The following is a 19186-nucleotide window of genomic DNA, read 5'->3' as shown; positions in this document are numbered from 1 at the left end:
TCTTGGAGCCAGGTGAGTGTTACCACCTGCCTGATCTCACCTGGGCCTCAAGCTCTCAAGGGCTGGGCATGTGTTCAGCTCATGGCTCAGCCTAGGGACTGTCCCTCCTCCTGATATCACTGAGGACAGCACAGGTAGGGATCACATCATAGCCACGCCAGTGGGAAAGGTGGAACTTTCCTCTGGCTCAGACAGGAGGGTGCAATGATGTCTGATTTTCCAAAGAGGGCAGAAGGAGTAACATGAATCAAGGAAATTAGTTCCCAGTGCAGGTCCTGGTAATGAGGGCATAGCACCATTGATGGCTCCCCAGTACTATCCAACAATGTCAGAACTTACCCTGGCCTTTAGGGCTCTCTGTGATGGGCCTTTACAGGCTTTCAACTCATGGTCAAGGTCACAGCCTTTCCTTGAAGGTGCCTGACTGCTCCCAGTTCTGGGCTGCCATTGCCTCATTCCCCCTCTGAAATCACCTCTTCTATCTTTGTGCCTCTGTCTCTCAGACACAGTCATGTCCAGGCTGATCCTCCAGGCAGAAAACATCTCCCCTGTTCCCTGAGCTTCACAGCCCCTAGCTAGCTCTTCAGTTTCCATCTTACTGTGTGTCTGTACAAGGATTTCTCTCTTGCCTTCCCGACCCTGTGCCAATGACCAGCTCCTTGATGAGAGCAAGGAGTGGTCAACATGCAGTAACCCTGATCTCAAAGTCAGGTAGATGGGTCCCAGCTCCAACACCCTGCCCTTGGGCAATCCATTCCCCCAGCTCTTGGGGCCTTCCTTCCCCATCTGAAAAATGGAGCTGCCTCTCAGGCTGCGGTGGAGACCAGCTGAGATCAGGGCTGGGGAAGGCTTTGAGAACTGAAGTGGTCAGTTGCATGCACGCAGCTCTCCCCTGGAGCAGGGCTGCTCATGCTTTATCTGGGTGGGGGATAAATTGAGGCCCCCCAGGAACAGGCTTGAAGGACAACAAGTACTACTGATCCACTTGGTGTGGTTGAGGGCTGTGGTTGCTGAGGGCCTGCAACTGGGCACAGGGAGCCTTGGAAGCTGCATTACAAGGCATGTGGGGTGATTCCTCTCCTCCGCTTTCAAATCTATGTGCTGATATAGGAGGGATACGGGAGATGTGCTAAGGGCCCAGGTGGAGCAGGAAGCGAGTGGGATCCCCATTCAGGCCTACTTACTTTGGGGCACACAACCACTCCCCAGGGCAGAGTGAAACCCCATCCTGGGCTAGGACCTGGGGAGCATCCCACTGGGGCTTCATTGAATTCCCAGGCCCCTCCTCGGCCAGGAATACAGAGAAGTGGGGTGTGAACTTCCAGAAAAGGGGCCAAGCTAGCAATCTCATGAGGCTAGGACACTATGCTCTGAACTCATGAGTGCCTGGGCCAGCATTCTGCTGCCTGACCCCTTCCCATGAGCTGATTCAGGATCTGGAGCAGGTCAGTCCAAAGCTGATCCCAGCTGTCTCCGAGGCTCAGCCCTCAACCCCTTCTCTGGTCCCTCAGGCCTCTAAGCACCTGCAGCTGAGACCCACTGTTCTCTGAACCCCAAACCCTGAGCAGACAGTCGAGACTTTATCCATCACTTACACTCAGGGGCACAGCACTTAACAGTTGACAAACTCCTCTCTCGTTCATTTTATCCTTAGGACAGACCTGGGGAAAAAAGCAAGGTAAAGATTATCACTGCACCCTTACTGGAGGTCTGGGAAGACTGGCACAGGCTGGCAGCCGAACACCAGAGTTCTCTAGCCCTGGCCAGTGCCTTCTTCTCTCTGGGCCTTAGTTTCCCACCTGGAGAGTACAGGTGTTGGCTCAAATGCCCTCTCAGGGACACTGTCCAATATTCACTTACTGTGGGCCTCCCATACCTCTCTGACTCCTTTGAAGCCCATCCCCAGCACATGGGGTTTAAATCCCCCCGCTGTGGTTCCCCCCTCCGAGTCCCCCTTCTCTTCCGTGTCCTGCTTTGTCACTTTTCCTTCTACTCCGGAGGGGAGCCAGCACCCGCCTGCCCTGGCTGCAGGGGAGAGGAAGGAGTTAAACCCGGTCCCGGTGGAAGGTTGGGGGCCTGGCAAAAGCGTGACAGGCCCAGGAATACACTTCCAATCTTGCTGGAACAGAGTCTGGACTCTAGAAGCAACTAGAGACAGGCCCAGGCCAGGACAAGGATGCCACGGTCACCATAGGAGGTGTCTCTGCTTGTCTCCTTCCTGCTGCCGCTGCTTGCTTCCTAATCCCATCTCTGGTCTCCACCATTTTTTTTTTTTTTTAATTTTATTTTGTCGATATACATTGTGGTTGATTATTGTGGCCCATTACCGAAACCCCCCTCCCTCCTCCCTCTCCCCCCTCCCTCCCAATAATGTGCTTGTCGTATCAACTTCAAGGAATTGTAGTTGTTATGTCTTCTCCCCCCCCCGTTTTTTTTTGTGTGTATGTGAATTTATTTATTTATTTTTAGCTCCCACCAATAAGTGAGAACATGTGGTATTTCTCTTTCTGTGCCTGACTTGTTTCACTTAATATAATTCTCTCAAGGTCCATCCATGTTGTTGCAAATGGCAGTATTTCATTCGTTTTTATAGCTGAGTAGTATTCCATTGTGTAGATGTACCACATTTTCCGTATCCACTCATCTGATGATGGACATTTGGGCTGGTTCCAACTCTTGGCTATTGTAAAGAGTGCTGCAATGAACATTGGGGAACAGGTATCCCTTCAACTTGATGATTTCCATTCCTCTGGGTATATTCCCAAGAGTGGGATAGCTGGGTCGTATGGTAGATCTATCTGCAATTGTTTGAGGAACCTCCATACCATTTTCCATAGAGGCTGCACCATTTTGCAGTCCCACCAACAATGTATGAGAGTTCCTTTTTCTCCGCAACCTCGCCAGCATTTATCGTTCAGAGTCTTTTGGATATTAGCCATCCTAACCGGGGTTAGATGGTATCTCAGTGTGGTTTTGATTTGCATTTCCCGGATGCTGAGTGATGTTGAGCATTTTTTCATATGTCTGTTGGCCATTTGTATATCTTCTTTAGAGAAATGACTACTTAGCTGTTTTGCCCATTTTTTAATTGGGTTGCTTGTTTTTTTCTTGTAAAGTTGTTTGAGTTCCTTGTATATTCTGGATATTAATCCTTTGTCAGATGTATATTTTGCAAATATTTTCTCCCACTCCGTTGGTTGTCTTTTAACTCTGTTAATTGTTTCTTTTGCTTGCAGAAGCTTTTTAGTTTGATATAATCCCATTTGTTTATTTTTCCGTTGGTTGCCCGTGCTTTCGACTGACTGTCAGTGCCACCGTCTCCCTTGGTCTGTCTGTCTGCAGGGCCTATGGCGGAAGGGGCGGAAGGGAGGTCATCTGGCCTGAGCCTTACTTCCACAAAGGGCTCAAATGTAGACTTTTCATATTATATTCAAATGAAAACATACGGGTGCTCATGTTTTGGAGTTAACCACGTTTTAACATGATTTTTCCTTCTTTTCCATCTATTGAGACCCTCACAAAACGGAACCGACTTCCTTTTGCGCAGTCGCGTCTGCCCTTCCGGGTCTTCGACCCCGATGTGGGCGCGTCGGACCGACTTCCCGCTTGGCGGCCCCACAGCTGGCTGCGCTGCTCTCTGCGGCCGGCAGGGGCCGCCCGCGGGCATGCGCGGAGGGGGCGGGACGGGGGCGGGGCCTACAAGCCGGTTGGGCCCATAAAGCCTGCGACGCCCGGCGGCCGCTGACTCGGCCTCCTGGGCAAGCGAGACCTTCCCTGCCGTGCTCTCTGCGCTGTCCTCTTTCCCGCCGTCCGACCCACGCCCGCGATGCTGGCGCTGCGCCGCGGCTCCCGCCTGCTCGGCCTGCTCACCGTCCCGCGCTCCGCCGCGCTGCGCCTCCCCGCGGCCCGCGCCTGCAGCAGCGGCGGCGGCGCCCGCGACCCGTCCCCTTCCTCCTCCGGGAACCCGCTCGTGTACCTGGACGTGGGCGCCGACGGGCTGCCGCTGGGCCGCGTGGTGCTGGAGGTGAGACCACTCGACCCGCCAGGGCTGGCCTGGGCTGGGGACGGTCCCGGGAGAGCCCTGGAGCCCGGCCGGGCGCCGTGCCTGGCGCGCTGGGTGACCCTAGGCCTCCCACTCCCGGTTTCTAAGCCTCAGTTTCCCCGTCTCTGAGAAGAGGCATCAGATTGGCCTCTTCCCGCCTCCCTCGGAACTTTAGAGTTGTGGAGGCGGAGGGAGAGCACCCGTGGAGGGGAGTTCAAGGTCAGATCGTGGAGGGTGCGGGCGCAGCGCCAGAGTGGCTGGACCCGGCGTGGGGGACGAGTTCCGAGAGCCTTCTGGGTCCCAGCCTGGACCCGGAGCTCCGAGGTGGGTGTCGGGGGCTCCAGCTGCGGGCGGCGGGCCCGGCTGGGCGCTCACGTGGCACCCCCTGCGTGACGTGGGCGCGCCCCCGCCGTCGGGCGCGCGCTCGGGGAGCTGCGGGATGGGGAAGACCATGGCTTCGGGCCTGCGAGTCGCCTCACGCCCACCCAGCCGCCCCCCGGGGGACGACTCCGCACCTGCCTAAGCTTCCGGGGGCTGTTTTGAATGCAAAGTAAGAGACAAGTAGTCGCCTAGGCCCCCACTTTGAACAAAGGGACCAATTGGTGTTGACTGACCAGTTTCCCAGGGAGCCCTTGGTATATCTTGTTAAGCCTCAGTTTCCTCTTCTGGAAAATGGGGAGCACCCCGCTGCTTTCATTGGTGAAAGGGTGACTCTTGAAGTTGAGAGGCAAGAGGCTGGCACGGATGGGGTGCCATCCTCCACTTACCCCCTCCCTCCTGCCTCTCTCTGGGCCTCGGTTTCCCATCTGCGTGAGGAGCCTTTGAGCCCTGAGCTTCTGGTGCTTGAGGCCCGACTGTAGGAACTCTGCTAGTTCTGCACCCGGAAGGAGGCCAGGATGTTATTATCATCTCTTGAGACAGATTAGAGAAACCGAGGCTGCCACCTCCTAGCCTCGCATTCAGGAAGCTGCTGCCAGAAATGATAGCTGCTCAGGCTGCCTCCCACAGGGCTGGCACTAACAGGAATGGAATGACCGCATAGTTCTTTCGCAGTCTCCTTGGCGACTGTGGGGATTGGGTGGTGAGGGAAGACTCCTGCTTTTGCCTGCCTCTGGACTGACCATTTTCTTTTGTCCCTCCTTTCTTGCCACAGCTGAAGGCAGATGTCGTCCCAAAGACAGCAGGTAAGACAGGACCTGGGGCCTTCTGAGTCTGGTCCAGACGGAGGGGAGGTGGGCAGGGCAAGGCAGAGAGGCTGGGGAGAGGAGCTGGGGCTCAGACCCACGGCCCGATGGGATTTCCCCATATGGTTCAGCAGCTGAGCATCCTGGGGCAGATTTCTGTCCCTCTCTGGGCCTCAGTGTTGGTTCTGCTCACCTGGCTGACAGTAGCTGGGAGCTTCAGTGGAAGGCATATGCAAATTGCCCAGAGACAGCTTCCTCCTTCTTAGTGCCCAGTGGGGTAGGGCAGAGGGTACACCGCCCTTGGACTCCCTGGTGACCTGGTGCTGGCACAGCCAGGAATGTACACTCTGTCACAGTGCTCGGTCAGTGCGGTCAGGGAAGAGAAGGGACTTGTACCCGTCACACAGCAAGTCAGGCAGAGCAGATCTGAGAGGTGGGCCAGGGTCATTCCACACCTGGCTCAGTTACTGGGGGCCAGGGCCAGGGAGTTGGAGTGCTGACTAGAACTGGCGTGACCCTTGGAGTTGGGCCCTGACCCTGCTGACATGTCTCTCCCTCTGGCCCTCAGAGAACTTCAGAGCCCTGTGCACTGGTGAGAAGGGCTTTGGCTACAAAGGTTCAACCTTCCACAGGGTGATCCCGTCCTTCATGTGCCAGGTATCGTGGCTCTCTCTGTGCCTCGGTTTCCTCTTGTACAGGTGGGGATAATGACAGGAGCTGCCTGGCGGGTTGTCATGAAGATTAATGAGCGAGCACGTGCCTGGTGTGTGGAAAGTACTGAACAGAGGGCGGCTGTAATGACTCCATTGGCTTGTTGAGGCTGCTGTGGCCCTTGTGCCCTAGAAGTTAAGCACCAGGACACATGGCCAGACAGCCCTGACCAGCGGGATTGGGGGAGGTTGAGCCCGTTGAGGGAGAACTGGGGTGGGGTATGGATGGGCACCTCAGTGTGGGGTACGGGGGTGGACCTCGAGGCTTTGAGGACCAGTGTATTCAGACAGTCTCTGGCTTTGCCCCCGAGCACTTGGTGTGGGAGATGGAGAGAGAGAGAGAGGAGGAGGACAGGGAACAGACAGGAACACACACGTTTGGACTTGGCATTCTCCTCTCAGAGAATGGCATTTTTCTTGGTTAAATGAGCATGTTCTTCAGTCATGTGTCCTCCTGCCTGTTTTTCAAAGTCATCAGTATCGCTGTGTCAGAGGTTTGGGGTGGGTGTTAGCAGCAAGGACTTCTCCAGGGGTTAGGACCGAAGTGGTGTTGGGGTTGTTCTTTGTTAGTACAGACCCTCAAGCTTCAGGGGTTAGTGTTCTGGGGCCAGCAGAACCTAGAGGCAGGGGCTTGGATGTCCTGACCTCTGTGAAGTCCCTTCAGCCCGGAATTCTCTCCCGCATTCCCTCCACCCTGACCCAGTGGCTGTCATTGTACCGTGGTGAGTGGCAGTGAGATGGGGCTGGGCCTGCTTCTGTGGTGTCATGTCTGGATGCATGTTAAGTGTGGTGAATAGAGGGAGGGGCAGGCAGGGCTGTGGCTGCAGGACAGGCCTGGCCAAGCCCTGTGGCTTTTCTGCTACAGAGGCTCCCAGCTCCGCCTGCGGCTGATGGATGATCAGGAGCGAGGCAGGCGTCCTGAGCCAGGCTAGGGATTTCACAGCTGGGGGGCTATCTGTGGTGTGAGGTGGTGACACTGGGAGGTTCAGGCCAGGTCACTTCTTTCATCTGAGGATCCCATTTTAGAAAAACAGCAGCTGGAGCTGGGGCTGGCAGCACTGGACATAGGAGCAGCCTCTGGACTCTTCTGGCCATGGTGCCCCATGGAAGTCCAGCCAGGGCTGCCTGGGCCTTATGTGAGCCCTGAGCAGGGGTACCATTGCTGGGTGGACTCTGTCTTGGGTCTGCAAGGCACAGGGAAGCTGCTGGGCTTGGTTCACGAGGGGAAGATGCTGGGACAGGGAAGGGAATGCGGCACGGGGAACTGGCTTGGGCCGGCTGCTGCTGCTCCCACTGACCAGAGTCGGGCATGGAGGCCCCTGGCCTTCTCCCTGTTACCCTCTAAGAGTTGTGGGTTAAAAATCTTGGGTCACTAAGAATCGTCTTAGAATGGGCTTTAGGTTTTCTGAAGATTACTTAAAAACTTGCTCAGACAAAAACTAAATTGTATAGAAACCAGGGTAGTCATTGTGCAGAAAATTTTAAGCTTTATTTTTGCTTATTTTCCTATTATTTTATTAGTCCTTATTTCATTGGATATTTATTGACCTCTTTGCCTGAGGTACTGGGTGGGCCTTGATGGGTTGGGGACTGCCTCCCAGCTCCAGGGCAGCAGCACCCTGCCGGCTGTGTGGTGACCACTCAGAAAGTGTGCTGTGCTTGCAGGCGGGCGACTTCACCAACCACAACGGCACAGGAGGGAAGTCCATCTACGGCAGCCGCTTTCCTGATGAGAACTTCACGCTGAAGCACGTGGGACCAGGTGAGTGGGGGCTGCCGTTCCCCTTCAGTCTGAGTGTCTTCTGCAGCTTCGACCCAGCCTGGAAACCCCAGGCCTCTGCCATGCCTGGCAGGCCCTGGGAGGCTGCCCTCCCATAACTGCTCACTGTCTAACGCTGCACCTTCCTTCCTTCCACATTCGAGGTTGGCTCAGCATGGCTGTTTGTTAGGTTTTCTAGAACCTCTCATTCTGAGCTCTCAGTTCACAAAGCAAACTTTCCTTTAGGAACTTGGTGGGGAAGAGTCTTTAAGCAGAACCCCAGTGTTGTGTCACCTGTAAGGCCCAAGGTGGAATGTGGAAAATTTCTAGAGGTCAGGTCTGGGGGGTCCCATTCCAGCTCTACCACTGAGAGCTTTCATAAGGCGCTTTCCTCCCAGGCCAACCTGTTGAGACCTAGTGGGCCCCAAAGGCAGACAAGGCCTGGGGAGCTGGTCATGAGGCCTGGTTCTCTTCTGGGCCCCAGAATCTATAGATTCAGATGCTCTCGATGTGGTTTGAGCCATCCACTCTGTTGAATGACTTCCCGGGTGAGAGGCCTCCTGGGGCAGTATGGCTCACCTCTGCTGGTTTTTGCAGGTGTCCTGTCCATGGCAAATGCAGGCCCCAACACCAATGGCTCCCAGTTCTTCATTTGCACCATAAAGACAGACTGGTGAGTTCCCTTCTCCTGGCCCTCTGGGAATGGCAGTGGCTCTGCAGCTGGAAAAGGGTTCTTGCACTTTCAGGGGAGGACCGTCTGCTCTGGGCCAGTGGCCCTCTCTGGGGCTGTGGGTCTATATGAGAAAAAGTGATAAGATTGAGGGAGAATTTGGGTTGTTCCTGCAACTCTGTCACAATTAGGCTTCCCATTGTTGCTGACAGCTGGAATTTTCTCAGTGTGTTTTGCACACACAAAAAAGGGTTCCCCTACCAGACACATCTGGGAAATACTGCAGAACACACTAGGCCTTGAGATGTCCTGCAGTGGAAACCCGTTTGCCTGGTTTAACCCAGCATTTCTGAGGCTTACCTTGACCCTGGATGCACCTTGGACAATGCCATGGCAGACATTTGGACATCACAGCAGGGTTTTCATTGAGCTACTCTGTGAGCATAGGCTTGCAGATAGCTACCAGCCCGTGAGAGCCCTCTTTCCCACATGCCCATGGATCTCAAGGGATGTCCTTTCCCTGGTAAATTTTCCACAAACTGGTACATCTACCTGCCCAGAGTTCCTGTGTCCCAGCCCTGAGGCATTTGGGGTTGAGGGGGTAACAGCTGGTAGGAGCTAAGACTTAATAAAGCCCATTTCTGAGGATTTAGGTGGGTGGGTGGATGCTAGCTGTCTAGCCTCCAAGCCAGAAAGATGCGGATGTCAGAGCTGGGCAGGTGGTGGCGGCTCTGCCACTCTGCTCCTTCTGTGGAACCTGAATGGACCCCGCAGTCTGCCCTTGGCTGGGACCATCTTTGGTTTCGCTGGAGCTGGACAAAGCTGCCTTTTAGATTCTTGGAAGTCTCTCAGATCAAGAGCTGCTCAGGCCTTCTGGAGTTTCACCACACTTATTACCTTGGCTCTTGCCTCATAATTCATGATTGTTAAAATTGTTCCATTTGTAAAGGGGTCTTATTTCTTCAGAGTAGTTCAATATCCTATTGTCACCCTGTGCAGAGCAAAAATAGTTCACTTTTCTTGGATAAGGTTAGCAGGATACGGGTTAAGCAGCCTGGGGCAAGGGTGCACGGGGTGAGAAGCTGCACATCCTCTGAGGTATATTTGGGGAGCTCAGTAAGGCTTAATACCGGGGCTCTGGGGATGGATCCAACTATTCACTGGGGAGTGGCTTTCAGAATTGCTGTTTTTGGTAAGTAATTCCATGGCCAAGTGTCTGTGACATTGGGTGACGTTGCACTGTGCTGGTGTCTGCTCACCTGGCCCACCTCTCCTCACAGGCTGGACGGCAAGCATGTTGTGTTCGGCCTCGTCAAAGAGGGCATGGATGTGGTGAAGAAAATAGAATCTTTTGGTTCTAAGAGTGGAAAGACGTCCAAGAAGATTGTCATCACAGACTGTGGCCAGTTGAGCTAAACTTTGGCCAGGGTGCCAGGATGGTGGTAGCTGCGCGTGTGTCAATTCACCCAGCAGCCGCCTGGCTATCAGCAAGGGTGCCCCCAGGCGGTGCCTGTGCTCGCTCTGTTGCTGTATGCCTGATGAAGGCCACTCAGGAACTTCGGACCCCTGCTGGGACCCAACAGACTGCTTCCCTAGTGTCCACCCTTTCTCATGACCCCTTTCTTGGCATTTATGGATGTCGTGTCACCCACCCCTCCTCAAGCATCGTCACCTGTGTTTGCTCAGCCCAGGTTCTCCTGTGCCTTGGATGGTGGTGGTGGTGATGGTTTAGCACTGAGAAAAGGTCTCCGCCTCTTCCCTGGACAAGGGGACAGCCACTTGCTGTGAAAGGGCTGTAATGCCTGTCATGTTGTCTTCCTAACTGGAGCAGTTACGTAACAAGCTTGACTAGAAATGAAGCTGTGACACTAACAACACCATGCTGTGCTGTAACCTGAGTTGGCACAGGCCACAGAACCCCAGAGCCTGGCTTTTGAAACATGACTCAGGGATTTTGTGCTAGTTCCCACAGCTGAGGCCTTTCCTCCTGGTCACTGTGAATCCCATTGGTTTGTTGTTGTCATTTTTGAGGAGGGTCCATGGGGGTGGAAGTGGTTGAACCTGGGAACAAACCTAATGTGAGCTGTGCCTAGTCAATGTGAATTCCCATGTTGAAAACAGAAATGGCCTAGAAGTGCCCTGTGCTCTGGAAGAGTATTTCCTAGTGGGGTTTGATTTTACTGTGTGTTGAATAAATTAAATCTACTTATGATGTATTTAGAACATTTGTAGAACATTTATTTGTGTTCACCTTAAATGTGATAATAAATCCTATTTTCTATTTTCTGTAAAAGACTGGTGTCTCGTTTTAGGAAGAAGTGTCTTGAACCAACCTTTATTGAGTAACCACATGCTGGGTGCTAAGCTAAGGATTTTTGCAAGTTCTGTCTCATTTAATCACCCAACAACCTGTGAGGATTATAATTATCTTCCCCATTTTAGAGATGAGGACATGGAGGCTCAGACAGACTGTCTTAGGATCCACAGCCTGTGTGATGAGTACTGACTGCCCTGAACCACAGCTCCACTCCTTAGTGGCCCCAAGTCTCAGTTTTCTTCAGCTGCGTAATGGGGTGGTAAGGCCCGCCTCCCAGGTGGTGGGGATTGGATGCAATCCACGCAAAGCACATAGCACGGTGCCTGGCATGTCGTGTCATAAGCACTCTGGAATGACGGGGATGATGCCATTTCCTGTGGGTCAGGTCTTAGGAAAGGAGAAATGCCTACACAAAGAAGCCTCCATCATGGAACGTTAGGAGTGGACTTTACTATCCTTGATGTGCACTTAAATTAGAATAAACTAGGTGTTTCTGAATCCACAGGGAGGGTAGAGTTAGGGGATAGGAGCGGGATTAAGAGCTTCTTAGGGCCACAGTATAGTCATGTTGGGGGGTCAGGCAGGCAGTTCCCAGGGAAGGAATTTGGCCTCTGGTTGGGACATCTAATAGGATTACTTCACATTGGGGTTCCCTAAGTCAGTATATGTGTGGTCACAGGCCGATGCAGTCATTTTGAGGTCATGGTAGCTGGGGTTGTGTCATTTGGAGTCCCAGAGAGATTCCATAAAGTCCGAGTTCAGCTGCATGGGTCGGGAGCTCAGCAGGACTGGTAGTTTTCGAACAACCATCAAGAGCCTTACGGATCCTCAGAAAAGGACAAGGGGGAGACCAGGGGCATGGGCCACAAATCTCGTTTTCAGTCATAATACTCTCCATCTTTTCTTTTTTTTTTTTTTTTTTGCAGCTGGCCAGTATGGGGATGAGAACCCATGACCTTGGCATTATAGGACTCTACTCTAACCAACTGAGCTAACAGGCTAGGCTCCATCTTTTCTTATACTGGGGCTCTGCAAGGGATTTCGCTTGAAGAATGGGATCTTGAACCAAATAATAATTGGCAATTGCTCATCCAGTCCAACATTTTATGGATGGGTATACTGAGGCCCCAAGAGGGATCAAGGATTGCCCGAGGTGACCCTGCAAGTCAATGGCTAGAGCAGGGGCTAGAACCCAGGGACCCTGCCAGTCCAAAAGGGTTTCTGTTACAAGCCTTTGAGAATGCACAGACTCGTTTGGGGATGCATCACCAAAGGCCTTCTGGTCACTCACATTCAAAGCACAACTGATTTCTGAGGTGCGAGCCACAGCTTTACTCCCTCTGGAGTTTCCTCTTGACCTGGGGCACTCCAGGGTGGCCCATCGGCAGATTTGAGGGGCAGCCTCTTGACGTGTGACCTGTTGCCCAGTGGTAATTTCTGAAAGGTCTCAGGTTAACACAGCCTGTGGGGCTTGTGTTTAGTCACCAAGTGTTTCCTTTTCGTAGTGGAGGGAGGGAGGGAGGGAGTGTGTGTGTGTGTGTGTGTGTGTGTGAGGGAGGGAGTGTGTGTGTGTGTGTGTGTGTGTGTCCCCGTCCCTGGAGGGAGTGTGTGTGTGTGTGTGTGTGTGTGTGTGTCCCCGTCCCTGGAGGGAGGGAGTGTGTGTGTGTGTGTGTGTGTGTGTGTGTGTGTGTGTGTCCCCGTCCCTCCACCCAGAAGAGAATGGGGTGGGTGGGGGTGGAGCAAGCCTTCAGGAAGTTCCTAAAAACAGAGTTCCCTGAAATCAGGGCCACTTGCTGCAGTTCTCTCTCAGCACTCTGCATGAAAGCCTGAGCCTGGTCTTATTTCTTGTATAAAGCGGGAGCATAATTAATATCCAAATAAAATATTGGCTTATTGCTGGCCAGTGAGTGCTCAAGACCTAATGCATAATTGAAGCATGAATCACACACGTGTTCTAGTATATGCGATAATACATGATGCCATGTAATATGTTTTTAAAAATCTGAAACGCCAGTTTTGTTCTCAGACATGATAACTTTTCAAACTGACTTCATTGAGGTCTAATTTACATACAATAGAGTTTACACGTTTAGTATACATGTCAATGACTTTTGACAAATGCATACACTGAATAACCACCACCAACAAGTAAAGATACAGCACACTTCCATCCTTCCAGAAAGTTCTCTCCATGCCCCGTCCCAGCCACTGAATTCTATCACTGTAGATTAATTATGCCTGTTCTAGATTTTTGAGGAAATGGTATCAAACAGTTTTCAATTTTTTGTGTCTGTCTGGCTTCTCTAGCATAGCATGTGTAAGAACATGTGAGGCTCTAACACACTTCTAGGTTCTATGGAGTTTGGTTCCACGAAAAGGAATTTTTGTAAATGTTTTATAGGTTTGGTAAGACGTAAAGCAATGCTGCTACTAGGAATCACAAAGTGCTTGTCAAGCATGCAGATTCCTGGCTGCACCTGAGACCTATTGAATACAAATCGCTGAGGGTGGAATCTAGGAATCTGAATTTCAAAATAATTCTACTGGAGTTTGAAAATTTGAGAATTTGAGTGTAGGCAGAGTGGATTGAAAGCGTAGCACATGGCTCACCACTAGAGTCATCGTTTACTTCTGGAAACACGTTACTGGACCTTCTGGGACTCTGGAGTGGGACCCTCCACTTAAAAAAGAAGGCCAGCCACTGCAGGAGTCTGATTAAGGACTCTCAGATGACTGGAGGAGGTGCGTCAACTCCAGCCCAAGTGGGCGGCTGTGCTCTTCCATGGCACTGGTGAAAGTGTCCTCCCACTGCCTTGACCTACGCAGGTGCCTTTGAGGGAGGAGCTTCTAGGGTAGTGGCCTCAGCTCTTCCTTTGCCACCCAGGTGGAGGGTCTCGCTTGGCTGGGCCCAGGCTGGAGAGCATTTCTCAGTGGCTTTTGGGGGCCAGAAGTCAGATCTGTGTCTATGGTCCACTGAGCAGGACAGGTAGGTAGGTAAAGTCTTGGTTCTGTTCTGCCTCCCAGATCAGTCTCAGCCTTTAGAAGTTATCCTGAATTATGATGGTATTATTATTATTATTATTATTTATTATTATTATTATATCATATTATGGTGGTTAATTTTATGTGTCAACTTGCCGGGGCACTGGTGCCCAGACATTTGGTCTATGTCGGTGAGGGTATTTCTGGATGAGATTAGCATTTCAATCAGTAGATTGAGAAAAGCAGATTACGCTTCCTAATGTTGGTGGGTTTCATCCAATCGGTTGCAGACTTGAATAGAACAGAACGGCTGAGTAAGGCTGAACTCCTCCTCCCTGACTGCTGGAGCTGGGACGTTGGCATTTAAGCCTTCAGACCCATACTGGTACAATGGCTCTTCCGGGGTCTTGAGCCTGCAGGCTTTCAGACTGGAACTATATATACCATTGGCTCTCCTGGGTCTCCACATTGCCAACTGAAGATCTTGGGATTTTTCAGCCTCCATAATCACGTGAGCCAATTTATTCATATGTATATTACATGTATGTGTATATATATATGAAAAAATTGAAGATATCTATATATTCTATCGGTTCTGTTTCTCTGAGAACCCTGGCTAATAGACATATCTTCATTATTTTCTTTCTCTGTTTATAAAATCAAAATGCATTTTTAAAAATTAGAATGTTACATAAATATATCAAGGGTACTTCAAAAGGTTTGTGCAAAAATAGACACGAAAGACAATACAGGTAATACAAATCTTTCCATGAACTTTTTGAAGTTTAATTCTCATAACAGAGAATTAAAATTGCCCACAATCCCATCAAATTAATAGTTGGTATAGGTTTCTGTATTTGCATAGCTGCAAAGAACATCATTTCTACCCTAACCATAAGAAAAAGCTGAATGAACTACAAAATCTTTTCTTTTCTTGAACTCACCAGAAAGGCAACCGAGTAACCTGAGTTCCAAAGAGGGACAAACCCCTGTAAGGAGATACAGGACACAAACTGTCTCACCTGTGGCAGAGCACTGCTTGAGGATATGACCACAAAACAAGTGGGTAGAATTAAATCAGGAAAAGTTTTAATGAATTGTTAAAGGCCAGGGGGCGGGGGGTGCGCTATTGTGTCCATCTGGAACAGCTGGGGCCCCAGATGCAAAGGGAGTTCACACTTGCAAGGCCTTTTCCCCAGGCCTTCACTGGGTGCTCAGGAGAAAGGCTGGGCAGGGCAGACTCAGGAGAACCTGCTTAGTGATGCAGGCCTGCAAGAAGGCGATCCTCGGCAGCTGGAGAAAGGCATGAAGTCTTGCCTACTTGCTCAGATTCTTCTCGCCTGTGAAGCACAATTCTAACCTATTGCGGGTGGGGGGCAAAGGTGTTGGGCAATACACCCTTCACCCCCAGGAACAAGTAAAATCTCACTCCCTGTGGCTGGGGAAAGGTAGGACAAAAATCCCTATGTCCCTGGGGGAGGGGCAAGAAACATGCCCAAGACATGGCTAAGACTGAGGCTGGACCGGGATAGCAACATGAAAGTCATATCCAGCTCAATTCCTGTGCAGACTGACTCAATTCCTCACAACAAAGACCTGAAATGAGAAGTGCATGCCCATTTCCAGTGGTTCGTAATGTATTAGTCATGGTTAACAGAACCAATAGGGTGTGTGTGTTTTTGTGTGTGTGTGTATAGAGAGAAGGGGAGGGAGGGAAGATATTTATTTTAAGGAACTGTTGCATGTAATTTTGGGGCCTGGAAAGTCTAAATTCTGCAGGGAAGGTTAGCAGGCTGGTGACTCAAGGAAGAATTAATTTTGCAGTTTGGGTCTAAAGGCAGTACAGAGGCAAAATGCTGTCTTCTTCAGAGGACCTTAGTCTTTTTCTCTTATGACCTTCAACTGATTGGATAAGGCCCCTATCATGGAGGGCAGTATGCTTTACTCAAAGTACTGATTTATATGTTGATCTCATTTAAAAAATACATTCACAGCAATATCTAGGCTGGTGTTCGACCAAATATCTGAGTACTGTGGCCTAGTCAAGTTGACACATAAAATTAACCATCATACACTATTTACCACAGTCTCTTCTGTTGTACAAAAAATGTTCAGTATTCAATAAAAATTAAAAGACACACAAAGGAACAGGGAAAAAAAACACAGTCAAGGAATAAAAAACAGAATCAGACTCAGATATAATAACCCTGTCAGATAGGGACATTAAAATAACTATAATTAGGGGGCTGGCTGGTTAGCTCAGTTGGTTAGAGCACAACTTTATAACACCAAGGTCATGGTTTTGGATCCCTGTACTTGCCAGCCACCAACCCCCCTCCCCCAAAACAAAAAACCCACGAACAAAACAAACAAAACAAAAGCCACAAAACACCTATAATTAACACGTTAAAGGATCTAGTGAGGAAAAGTGGAAAATGTACATAAACAGATGGGAAATAATTTCAGCAGAAACTAGATCTGGCCAGTTAGCTGAGTTGGTGAGAGCACTGCCTTGTAACCACAAGGTCAAAGGTTTGGATACCCATCCCAGCCAACAAGAAAGCAAGAAAGCAAGGGAGAGAGAGAGAGAGAGAGGGAGAGAGAGAGAGAGAGAAGAAAAGGAGGGAGGGAGGGAGGGAGGGAGGGAGGGAAGGGAGGAGAGGGACTAATGGAGATGCTAGAAGGAAAAAAGAAAGATGTAAAAAATGAATTCCTTTGATAAGCTCATCAGTAAACTCAGCACAGCTGAGGAATATATCAGTGAACTTGAAGAGGTCAATAGGAATTAGTCCAAATGGAAACAAAAAGAGAAAAGAGAGTGAAAGATGCAGAACAGAGCATCAGAAAACGATGGGGTAATATCAAAGTGTCTAACATGGATGTAATTGTAGTCCCAGAGTGAGAAGAGAGAGCAGTACAGAAGAATAAATACTTATAAACTGAAGGCTAAATTTTTCCAAAATTAATGAGATATATCAAACCACAGATGTAAGAAGCTCTGAGAATCCTAAGCAGGAAAAATAACACACACATACACGTAGAGACACACCAATCATAGTAGCTAGTAGCATACTATGGAAACCAAAGACACAGAAAATCTCCAAGGCAGCCCAGAAAGAAAAAACGAAACAAAGGAACAAAGATAAAAATGATGACAGGCTTCTCATCAGAAATTATGCAAGTCAAAAACAATGGATTTGACAACTTTAAAGTACTGAGTGGAAAAATAATTCATAATATACAGTGAAAATATCTTTCAAAAATGAAAGCAAAACAACTTGTTTCAGACAAAAGCTGAGCAGATTCACTTCCAGCAGACCCATGATGCAAGAAATATTAGAGGAAGTTCTTCAGGCAGAAGTATGATACCAAATAGAAACTTAAATCTTCAATCTTAAAACAAAAAGATAAAGAATTCTGGAAACGGTAAAAATGAAGTATATAAAAGAGCTTTCTTAAATTATTTTTAATCTTGCTTGACTTAAAAGATAATGATCTTAAAAGATAATTCTGCTTTTATATATGTTGTAAAGTGTATTATAGACTTTATAGCATATGTAAAAGTAAAATGTATGATGGAAATAGCACAAGGGATGAGAGGGAAGAATTGGAAAGAACGTCTCGTATCTTACGCTATAGTTGGAGCACTGTGTTATTTGAATGTAGAATATGATAAGTTAAAGATGTATATTGTAAACATAAGGACAACCCCTGATTTTTTTTAAAAGAGGTGTAACTAATATATCAGTTTCCTATAGCTGCTGTAATAAATTACCCAAAGTTGGTTGCTTAAAACAATACAAATTTATTATCTTACAATTCTGGATGTGAGAAGTCTGAAATGGGTTTCACTAGGTTAAAATCAAGGTTCTGGTAGATTGCAGTTTTTCTGGAGGCTCTAAGGGGCAGCCTCTTCCCTTGCCCCTTCTAGTTTCTAGGGATTACCCGTATTCCTTGACTGGTGGACCCTTCCTCCATATTCAGAGCAGCAATAGCGTCACCCTGATCTCTGCTTCTGTATCACATCTGCTTCTGTGGCTCTTACTCCCCTGTCTCCCTCTTTCACTTATCATAACTCTCAATTGCATTGGGCCCACTTGGATAATCCACATAATCTCCCCATACCAAGATGCTTAATCTCATCTGCAAAGTCCCTTTTGCCAGGTAAGTTAACATATTCATGCACAGAGAGATAAAAGAGACAAAAACAAATTGATAGAATTTGGATGGTAATTTAAAATCCAAACATATCATAGTAACATTACCTGTAAATGGTCTAAATATTGTGATTTAAAGGGAGAGATAATCAGATTGGATGAAAAACCATGATCTAACTGTGCTTGACAGGTTAAAGGTAAACACATAGAAGAAGATCTACCATGCAAAAAGTAATCAAAAGAAGGATGGGGTGGCTATGTTAACATCAGATAAAATAGATTTCAGAACACAAAATATTTCCATGGATAAAGAGAGACATTACTTAATGACAATGGGGTTAATTCACCAAGACAATATAACAATATCAGATTGGTAGGCATCTAACAACAGAGATTCAGAATTCATGAAGTCAAAAAATGTAGAACCAACAGAAACAGGTAAGTCAACTATAATTGTTAGAGATTTCAACACTCCTCTTTCAGAAATTGGTAAAACAACTAAACAACATCAGTAAGCTTATAGAAGACCTGAACCACACTATGAACAAATTTGACCCAATTCGACATTCTTTGAACATTTTATCCGACAAAACCAAGTAGGTGAGATAAAATTGTAATGGACTAAGGAAGTGATGACAGATGGTAAAGAAAACATTATAAACATATTGTTGGGTTTATAACATTAATAGATGATATATATATGTATATACATACACACACATATATATGTATAACAAAAACACTACAAAAATGGGGAGAAAGGAAATAGATCTTCATAGAAGTAATGTTTTTATATATTACTAGAATTAAGCTAGTAGAAATCTGAAGCTGATTCTAATAATTTAAGATATATATGGTAAACCTTAGAGCAGCCAATTTAAAAAACCCTCAAAAATTTAGTAAAAAAATTCTTAATAAAAATTAAAATGCTATATTAGAAAATATTCATTAGATGCAAAAAAAAGCAGTAAAGGAGGAATAGAAAAAAAAGTTATGAGATATATGGAAAACAAAAGGTAAATTGGAAAACATAAATCGAAATATATAAATAAAACATCAAATGTGAATGTATTAAGTAATCCAATCAAAAGGCTGAGAGAGACTGCATTAAAAAAAAAAAAAATCCATGATCCAGCTATGTGGCATCTACGAGAGACACACTTTAGATTCAAACACATGAATAGAATAGATTACAAGTAAAAGGATGGAAAGTGATACATTATGCAAACAGCAGCCACATGAAAGCTAAAGTGGCAACACTAATACCAAACACTAATATCAACTACTATTAACTACTATTAACTAATATCAACTATATTTAAACTATATTTAAATATAGTTCAAAATAAAAAGTGTTACTAAGGA

The 19186-nt window shown here is 48.1% G+C and overlaps 1 protein-coding gene and 1 long non-coding RNA gene across 2 annotated transcripts in view; one reads left to right on the top strand and one right to left on the bottom strand.

Annotated features, from left to right (window-relative positions):
* Nucleotides 1-3733: 3733 nt before the first annotated feature.
* PPIF (peptidylprolyl isomerase F) lies at nucleotides 3734-10658 on the top strand. The gene is made up of 6 exons (XM_063102360.1): nucleotides 3734-4024; nucleotides 5196-5226; nucleotides 5795-5883; nucleotides 7602-7698; nucleotides 8293-8368; nucleotides 9646-10658. Exons 1-6 carry the CDS (start codon nucleotides 3827-3829, stop codon nucleotides 9779-9781), a joined length of 627 nt encoding a protein of 208 aa, XP_062958430.1. The 5' UTR covers nucleotides 3734-3826; the 3' UTR covers nucleotides 9782-10658.
* LOC134382123 (uncharacterized) overlaps nucleotides 7400-19186 on the bottom strand; it is a 24910-nt gene continuing 13123 nt past the window's right edge. Inside the window, exon 2 of the long non-coding RNA XR_010024049.1 lies at nucleotides 7400-8489. This is a non-coding gene — a long non-coding RNA (uncharacterized LOC134382123). The remainder of the gene's footprint in view (nucleotides 8490-19186) is intronic.

This window comes from Cynocephalus volans, chromosome 7 (genome assembly GCF_027409185.1).
Source record: "Cynocephalus volans isolate mCynVol1 chromosome 7, mCynVol1.pri, whole genome shotgun sequence".
NCBI lineage: Eukaryota > Metazoa > Chordata > Mammalia > Dermoptera > Cynocephalidae > Cynocephalus > Cynocephalus volans.
This window is presented reverse-complemented; position numbering and strand designations above follow the sequence as displayed.